Source organism: Penaeus monodon, chromosome 2 (assembly GCF_015228065.2).
Source record: "Penaeus monodon isolate SGIC_2016 chromosome 2, NSTDA_Pmon_1, whole genome shotgun sequence".
NCBI lineage: Eukaryota > Metazoa > Arthropoda > Malacostraca > Decapoda > Penaeidae > Penaeus > Penaeus monodon.
In genome coordinates this window covers 4,175,240-4,185,239 of record NC_051387.1, presented here as the reverse complement: position 1 = coordinate 4,185,239, position 10,000 = coordinate 4,175,240, and the positions used below count along the sequence as shown (strand labels likewise).

The 10,000-nt window shown below is 33.2% G+C and overlaps 1 protein-coding gene across 4 annotated transcripts in view; it reads left to right on the top strand.

The window, feature by feature from the left end:
* The window catches only part of LOC119580315 (sorting nexin-27-like), a 24,303-nt gene that overhangs the window by 12,778 nt on the left and 1,525 nt on the right, over positions 1 to 10,000 (top strand). For all 4 annotated transcript variants that reach the window (XM_037928420.1, XM_037928403.1, XM_037928412.1 and 1 more), the window contains exons 6-10: positions 1 to 37; positions 1,445 to 1,594; positions 3,735 to 3,875; positions 7,507 to 7,635; positions 7,879 to 10,000. The exon at positions 1 to 37 is cut by the window's left edge and continues 76 nt beyond it; the exon at positions 7,879 to 10,000 is cut by the window's right edge and continues 1,525 nt beyond it. In XM_037928420.1, the coding sequence (XP_037784348.1) occupies positions 1 to 37; positions 1,445 to 1,594; positions 3,735 to 3,875; positions 7,507 to 7,635; positions 7,879 to 7,935 (514 nt within the window). In that variant the 3' untranslated portion in view covers positions 7,936 to 10,000. The remainder of the gene's footprint in view (positions 38 to 1,444; positions 1,595 to 3,734; positions 3,876 to 7,506; positions 7,636 to 7,878) is intronic.

Here is a 10,000-nt window from a genome sequence, read left to right as displayed (position 1 = left end):
CTGTCTGCACCGCTGGATCTTCAACCCACAGAGAGAGGTGAGGCATTGCACAAGTCCTACCATATTAGTGCCGGTAGAAGTTATCGTGAATAACTATTTTCCACCACAGTTTATCTTCGGATAGATTGGAAAGTGTCTGGTCTGGTTATTAGTAGTTTTACCAGGGCTCGACTACTGCTTGGAAAGGACTCGACTACTTGGATAGTGACGTCAAATGGAGGTAATAGGTTTTGTCTTTAAATAAACCCACAATGCAAAATTCAGTTGTGAGGTTATTGCCACGTCTTTAGCAGTAATTGTAAAGATTCCAAGATTGTGGAAATACAAGCACATATTGACACCACATGAATAACTGTTGTTTATCTCCAAAACTGTCAGCTGTTTACACTTATTGAAAAATATTTGAGAAAGATGGATGTTACAGATACAGTAGAGTAGATTAGGTAACTAACATTTGGCAAGTTTCTTACATTTAATACAAGAAACGATCAGTAATTTGAATTTGGCTGAAATCAGCTTTATTGCAGTAAATTGACATGAATAGTTTTCATGGGGGGAAAAAAATAGATATTCATAATCATATGGAGGTTTAATAATGTATATTATGAAAAATTGATCTATAAATATTAACCCAATTGCTACGGCTGTCAAGATTACATGCCATGCCCACTGTAATATAAGTTTATTGTATTCACACATAGATGGCTCTACCAGTACTTACTCACCAAGGAGTTGGTTATTAGTCCTACCTATCTCACCCTGTTTACCCTTTTCCTTGATTTTTGGGATGTTTCTTATGTATCATTTCATTGTCTTTAATTTACCAAGACTTCAATAACAATTTGATAATTATAATATCAGTAAGAGTAACAACAGTGTCTGGCTGGCACATGTGGGGCCATCTGTATGTCACAAAATTCACAAAAAACTACAGGGGGCAGTACATAGATCCGTAGTGATTGGGTTAAAGATGCACTAGAGTTAGAGTAGAGGTCGGCCAGTAGTTATCTGAAAACAATAAAAAAAAAAAACTGATATAGAATTATCCAGGATTATGTTGTATTTCACTCATGTTATGAAAGCACCTAACATTACATTTCTATGTTGACAGTATTGGATTATATTTAAGATAATTATGCCTTTTTAGAATGAAAGTAAAGTTTCTTTTTAGTGTTTTTAATTTTCTTAATTTTTTAAATTTGCCATTTGTTTTGGTAATTTGAAATCAAAGTTAGATTCCTTTTCATTTATTGTGAATTATATTCAAAGGTTTTGTCAATTTTATGTTATCCAAAAACAGTTTACATGAATATTAGGATTTGCATTATGTTAATTAAGTGTTCAATTGCTGTACCTCTACTGATTTTGCAAAGTTACAGATATTTGCTTAGAGCTGTATTTTCATTGTTGAAATTACTGAGGATGCATATTATATTACTTTCAGATACGCCTTTGTGCAACTGACGACACTGCTCACACATGGCTGTTTTGGACGGCTGTGGAAGATGTGAATCGAGGCCATATCAAACCCACAGATCAATTGTATCAGTTAAAGGCATTGCAAGATGTTGCTCGAAAGGAGCAGTACCTCCAGGTCAGTATTTTAATTAGTAAAGAAATAGGTACATTAGATATGCTTTTGTAGACAGGATTTTTTTTTTTTTTTCTAGAGCTATATTATTAGCTGCAAAACCAGAAAATAATGATGATTAATCTCATGTTTACCATTGTTTGCTTCAGAGGTTAGTTATTCTGCTTTTTTGTTTGACTTATAGACCTGTTTGATTGTGAGATTGTTAGCATGATCTGGGTTTATGATAATTGGTTTCACACGAAAGACATCAAATGTGATTAATTACAAAACATGTATATACAGACATATGCTGCTTAACTAAAGAATAAGTTTTACTAGACTCCTCCTTTAGTCAGCCACTTAGTGAAAGACTAGAAGTGCTGAAAACATACATTTACATCACTCTTTTGGCCAGCAGTATCTATGATATATTTAGGAAATGTACCTAAAAAGAAATTTTTGGCCTACTGTTGAGGGGCTGCGTCTCAGTAACTACAGTCAAAGGCAAACAAATATTTAATGCACACAACACAGGCCTGGTATTTGGACCTGGTTCTTCATAGCAAGAATAGATGCTATTCTTGATTATTGAGTTAATGTCCCTTATAATGTGTGATAGTGGACACCATATTGTATAGCTATATACATTTCTTGGTTAAACTGCATTAGTTTTGCTGCATTTGGGAGCCATTTTGTACTAAACTAATATTTTATTAAGAATATTAAATGAAAATATGCAATTCAACACTAAAGAGATGTGCAGTACATAGCTGAGTGCTGTATGCCATTAACACACACACTATACTCTTCACTGTATTATAAAGTTATTTGCAACTTGGGTTTTTCACAATATAGTTATGATATTACTTTTGGCCCATTCTTGATGGAGCAGAAATTTGCCTAGTTCTATCATGTTGGAGAGGTTAGGCCTTGAGTGCAGCTTCCTAGCAACATGAATTTTCTGGCCTACTGTAGCAGCTTGATATCTTGCAGTTTTTTTTCCCGTTGTTTGTGTGAATTAGCTATAAGGGCTGCTGCAAGAACCAGGAATAGCATAGGCATAATCAAGCAAGAATCCCTCGCATGATTCCAAGTTCTATACACCCTTTTGACCAATCAGATCACACCTTGTTTGTGGAAAAATACAGGAACTCGGAACTGGTTAGAACATTATGAGCTACTATTTCTAAGTCAATATGCTGCTTAATCTTATGTTTCCAGGTGTAACCTACCTTAACCCAGCCAAACACTCATACCTGTACTCATACTTGAAAAATTAATTTCCTGAATCACAACATATCCAAATATGCTGCTGTTCTGCCCAGTAGTCAGAGCAAAAACTTGTGATGTCATAAGGCATCTAAGATTTTTCACATGACATGACGCATTGTCTCTTGTGAACTGGTAATGCTCGAAAACAGTTGTGCTGTCAATGATAAAACAGTTTATCAGTATCCATTAAACCATTGGATCTGGGTGCCTCACAGCTCCTAAGTGGACCAAAATCTGGGCTGTAGTTTTACTTGGGTGGCAACTTTCCTGCAGGTGTGTCTGTTGAGTCTGGCCCACATGAACACTGATGCATAGTATCAAGACTCCTTCCCTCCTCTTTGTTATGCTATTAACCATTATTCTGTATAAGCTGTTTTGTCATTTTCCATCATCCATGCTAAATCAAGATGATAAAATACTGTTTTCATTAAGCAGACTCCATATTATCTCTCTAGGTAGTCTACAACTTTTGCTATTTTTTATATTTTCATAATATTCAATTTTCTGCAAAGCCCTGCAGAGCCAGTCAGGCAGGAATAGGTTACTCTGCATAAAAATTGTGTCATCACTTGAGCCAGGGCTTTTCCAGGCATGGCTTCCAGGTAGTATATTCCTCCTTTGCTTATTGGTGGAAATAATGCAAAAGCCCCTTCCTCAAGGCCCACTGAGTCTAATCTCCCACCAAGAGCCAGACATCCCCAACAACAATAACTCATGACAAATATTCCTATCTCCCCAGCCCTCAACCAAATTTTTCCATAACACATTTAATGACACCCATATTACCTGGATCCAACAGCTCTAGGATGTAATAGTCATATCAGTGAATAACAATTTTTTTTTTCTGTCATTTAAAAAACGTAGATTGAGATAAAACCTTCTTTTTCAGGTTGTCCGTGGATGTGAAGGCTATGGTGATATAGTGTTCCCTCATTGCCCATGTGACTCCAGGAAGAAGGGACATGTTGTTGCCTATGTGGGTTACAAGTCATTTAGGTTACAAGCTTGTAAGGAGGATGGTACATTACAGGTTAGTAGCATCTTGGGCATAATTGATGATAGGGAATGAAGGAAACTGATAATGAGAGCTATTATGTACATTGAAAAGGAGTTTAATCTTGTGTTTTGCAGCAATACTGAAACCCTCCTTTTCTCTTACAACAAAGTAAGATTATGTGATATTTCTCATTTCATTTTAATAAGATCATCTCGTGTTATTTTTATTTAATGTAAGAAACTTAATAAGTTTTTGTGAAATTCACAAATTATGGAATCTATCAAATGTCAGTGGTTCATGGTCATATGTAGCAATTGATGGATATCAGTTAACTCCTTCAAACATTACCGAAAACAAAACTGATGAGTATCCTATAATAAATATACTTTTGAGAGTTAAGTGGACCGTCCCTCAATTGGGGGGGGTAGTTGGGTTTGTCAAAAATGAGTTATACCCAATTTTGCACTTGTATAAGAATGTAGAATTACCCACGTAGATATAGATCTCTAAGAAGAAAAGCTCGGCAGTGATGGGGGTTAGTGAATCCAAGGCAGTCTCGTGTGGCATCAGCATTTTTTACGTTTGTTCTAATGGATAGGTTGACCACATGGCCCCTGTGGCTGCATGGGGGCTTCCTGAGAATTTACGCTATCCAGTAAGACTGTGTACAGGAAAGATTTTATGTTTTTACATTTTACACTTGAGAAAACTCATTATAGTAATAATGTAGTTACATTTAAATAAATATGAATAACTGAAGAATATAAAGACTAAAAATCTTACATAAAATGTAAAGTACCTCTATAAACTCATTTGATATAGGCCTATAAATAATCAGTTTATGTTATTACATCAAGGTGAGAAGTGTCCATGGGAAACAAACAGTGGTGAGTTTATATTTCAAAATGTGAACGCTTTCTAAACGGTAACAATTCAAGGTCACTTTGTAACAACGAGCTACTTGTTACTCTAACCGTGTCTGGTTATCTCTGCACTTTTGTACACTTGTTCACGCATGTACACACATTTACAGACATGTATATATATTTACATACACATGTACACACATATACGTACAGAAGTATTATCAGTACAGAAGTATTATAAGCACATGCTTTTATATGCCTGTGCACATATGTGTACACATATGTATACAATTGTACATGTACACCCACATACACATGTATGCTTATGTAAGCACATGTAGATGCTAGGAAACACGAATACAAGACTGAGTCAAGCAATAACTGCGTTCATGCATGCATCATGCTGCTGAGGATAGCATAGACAGAGGTACCTTTCACTTTATACTGGATTTCTGGAACCAGTCAAGACTTCTTCATGTAACAAATGGCATTTGAAAGAGAAATGTGTGTAGTTTTATAGTTAATTAGATAATACATTTTCATGTAAGGAAAGATTCAGAAAATGGAAAGAAATATTCACAATTTTCATCTTTCTTTTCTTTAAATGGAATTTTTTTGGCTTTTGTACCGCTATTCTCAAACAGTTTACATTCAATGTAAGATTTGTTCATAACATTGGAAAGCTAATGGAAAAGCACAGAAATTGACCTCGTGGAATTTTTTATTTTTGTATCCGTTATACATGGCTTCCCTTCGTACAGAAACTTACTGTACACATGTACTGATGTCAACCCTTTCCCGACAGGTGGCATATACGTACATGCCATGGCATGTCTGGACTATCTGCCGGGGGCATGTACGTACATGCCATGGCGTATGTATGGCCATGCCATGATTTTTTATTTTTTTATTTTTTTATTTTATTTTTTTATTTTTTTTTATTTTTTTATTATTATTATTACTTTTTTTTTATTTTATTTTTTTACAATTACGGCAAAATAATATTTTTTTCGCCATTGAAAATGAGATTAAGTAGTTTTTAACACTTTTTCTCATTTTTTCTTATACTATGCATTTCATAAAGGCTTCTCGGGCTTCCGAGGTTAGCGTAAAAAAAATTATGTTGGTAGTCGACTACATTGGCCAGAGATATTATATAGTATTCACAAAGTGATGATGTAAAACCATGTGAAAATACCGATATGTATTAAAAAAAAAATCACATATTTATAAAAACACTGAACATAAAAATATATCTATATGGAAGTGATAATATAAAAATGTTGAAACTAAAGTTATCTTATAAAATAACAACAACAACAAAAAAAAAATGCAAAAAAAAACAACAACAACAAAACCTATGGTTTCAACTCCATGATGCCACCCACTGCTTATTTTATTCAGACTAGAGCGAATAATAATCAACAAAAATATCCTAGTCTTGATTTATCATGAAATAGAGAAAATGTAGACCTTAGAAAATAATAATATTGAAAATACAATATAGGCTCTTAGTATTACGAAGAAAAGGCAAGGGATGCTGGTATTGGGCATGAGTGGTCGCGCATGCTAGGGCGACGATTTAAGCTCCCGGGCCATTATGAATACTACCCGTCGGGAAAGGTTAACACGTAGATACTTATTTACACACACATTTACACACATTTACACATTTACTCAAATAAGTACACATGTGTGTACATGCATGTTCACATGTGAGCATGTTTGTGTTAATGTGTAGACATGTACACATGTGGATATATATTTCCATACAGACATGTGCAAACTTATTAACACGTGTACATGTATGAAAACATTAATATAAATGAAATGATACTCTGGATTGGGTCATGTTCCAAAAAATAGAATTTTCCTACTTTTTTACTTTTTAGAGGGGTCACTTTTTAAAATTTGTTAGAACTTGGGAACCAATCTCCATATCATCATGCAACAAGCATTATTTGAAAGAGAAATGAATGCAGTTTCTCTGGTAATTAAGTGATAAAAACTGATTGAAGGAAAAGAAAAGAAAATGAACTGAAATATCTCAAATCTTTTCTATTTTGTTTAAAAAAAAAATCTGGTCTCCCGTACCGCTATGAACGAACGGTTCTTATTCGATTTAAACTTTGTTGGTATCAAAATGCACAGAGATTGACGTGTGCATTTTTTGAATTTCTGTCCTGAAATTTTTTGGTGAATTTTTGAAAAAGAAAAAAAAAATCATACATTTTATTTATTTATTTATTTATTTATTTTTTTAGGATATTAAGGCAGATTTTGCAAAAAGCTTGCGTCAGTCTCTGGATTTTATTTTATTTTTATTTATTTATTTATTTATTTATTTATTTATTTTTTATTTTATTTATTTATTTTTTTTTTTTTTTTTTTTTTTTTTTTTTTTTTCTCTCTCCAAAGTATGCAACAGTGTGAGCCAGTGGTGGTACACAAAAGACATATGAGAGAGAGAAAAAAAAAAAAAAAATTGTGTGAATTTGTGGAATTTCCACAAATTTAGTACCAAAACATGTGGAATGCTAAAGTTAAAAAAAAAAATCAAAATTTTAAGAAAATTAATAAAATGGTTTATTTTTATAAGTATTTTAACAATTTACCCTACTTTATCCTCCCATTTTTACCATACCCCCACCACCTTTAGGGACGGTCCCCTTATTGTGTCTTACATTACGGTTCACCCATGCAGAGCAAAACTAAATTGATTGTAATATATTTGAGAACAAGGCGTGAGAATGAGACTGGGTTGTGTGTCACTCATTTGTAACCCTTATATCTTGCAGACGCAGGTAATTGACTTCGCCTGGTCAACGATTGAGAAGTTTGAAATTGATGATGAAGGCATGGCATTCTGTTTCCTCTATCGACAAACAGAGGACCTTATCAGATGGGTGAAAATTTTCACTCCTTATGTAAGTTGTGAATAAATCATTTGTATTCTTATGTGTGTGTGTGTGTGTGTGTGGGTGTTTGTGTTAGTGTGTGCTGTCTGTGGATTTATTCATAAGTCTGACTGTCTGTATGTTCCAATCTTTTCGTCCTGTCCACATGCGCTTTGAGATTTAAGAGCTGATTTATATTTGAATGTGACAGTAGAGAAAATCCTGACCTCTTGAATAATGTATTTTCTTTTTTTTCCAATTCTTTTTATACAGTATCACTTCATGGATGAATGCTTCCAACGAATCCAGGAAGAGCAGCAGTGGACGTAGGTAGCTGGGAGCGGCATTTGACTTAGGAAATTATTGAAACTTCAGGTGGAATATCTCTGATTGTAGATATTGTGAAATAAGAGTTCTGTTTGAAAGGAACAGAAGGAGAAGAAGAAATCACTGTAGGATTATACATTGGGTTGTATTTCTGCTGGTCATTCCATTGTGAATTGAATTTTTTGTTTTTACTATTATTGCAATTAGGTAATGTTTTAATTATTATTTAATTGTTCTTATTGATGTATTATCAATATTATTAATTTAGTGTTATTATTATTATTATTGTTATTATTATTATTATTATTATTATTATTATTATTATCATTGTTGTTATTCTTCTTATTATTATTATCATCATCATCATTATCATTATCATTATTGTTATAATTATTTTATAGGAGGAACTAATTTGATGATGTATAAATTGAAGTATTTCAGTTACCCAAAACATAAAATGTACGTAAATACTCCCCTCCCCTCTCCCCATGAATATAAAGAAAATAAGGAAAAATCCTGAAATAAATCTGAATACGACTTTTAACTTGACATCATGGAGATACATGTATGTTATGCAAGGAGACGGAAGAGATATATATTTAGAGTAACTTAACAACGCAGTCCAAAGAACCATTGTTAGATCTGTACACTGTAGGTTGTTAGAACCTCTCTTGAGTATGCTAACAGAATGGATGTATGACGTTACCTATCCACTAGCTGTGTAATAGGAAGCTGTTCCGCCAGGCACTATACATAAATGTTTTTAGCTATGTATGAAGATTATCAAGTAACATTGATTTCTCATGTTTTTAGGTGTTTTTAAGATATATATTATTGAGTGATAATTTGTGCTCAAGTCTAATATTGTCTATTTTCCAATGAAAACTGGTCAATATGACATGTACAATATCACAGAGACTTGTAAAGTGTATCTGTGAACACTTAAGGAAATGAAAAAAAAAAGAGATTCCCGAGGGAGAAAGTATGCATGGTGTGTAGTGTAATTTGCCTTTGGTTCTTAATTGAGGTATGTATTGATCTTATGTTGTTCATGTACTTGTTTCTTGTTTACAGACAAACTACTATTGATACACATCTATAAATTTTGTCTTCAACTTAATTTTTTTTTTTTCTTCTTTTTTTGAGTTAAAATAATCATTGATTTATAAAGATGTATGATACTGTAGCTGTATGATTTAGTATGTGATATTAATTGTTGGTTGATGTAGTACTTTATTTTGACTCTGTGAAGGAGTCTTTAGATTACGTAAAACAATTTGAAGGTACTCATATGTTACGAGGAGTTATTTCACCAAAGCAGTCTGCCATGAATGATTTCGAATGCACTCCAGGAATAGCATAGTACTGATAGGATCTACCTGCATCTTGCTTATTAGCCTTGGGTTTACATGGAGAAAAAAGGAAGAAATTATTTATTCTGTGCCCTTTCATTCCCATTCTATCTATACACAAGGCTTTGAAAATGAACATTGTTCCACTGTTTTGTCACTGATTCATGTATTTAGTGCTAGTTAATTTTTATAGATATTTTTGTTCACTGAATGCCAGTGTAGATGTGATACAGATAGCTCTATTAGACCTTTTTAAGTTGCATTCATGTGTAGAAATATTGGTCTACAGTATTATAATTATCTAAAATAGGGTCACCATGTAATACTTACCTAAACTAGGGTCTTCATATATGTTGTTTATGTTATTATTTTTATTGTTATTATGACTATTATATTCTTTTTATATAATATTATTGTTTATGGTAGACAGTCACATATAGGTTGAATCCATCTTCATTCTACTTTCTTTGTACTTTTATGCTGCCTCTTCACCTTTTGACTAAGGATAAGTTCAAAGAGTTGTATTTTAACTTCTTACTTAATATGTTTTGCATTTCACGCATTTTACCGATTCCATTCAAAATATTTAATGATGCTCTTGAAGTCACCCTTCACCCGAAATACCCTCTTTAGTTTTGGAAGGTGCGTTGTTGATAAGGAGGAGAGGTTATGCTTGTAGAATCCCCAACACTCGCTTCAAATACCCGTTGGGAAAA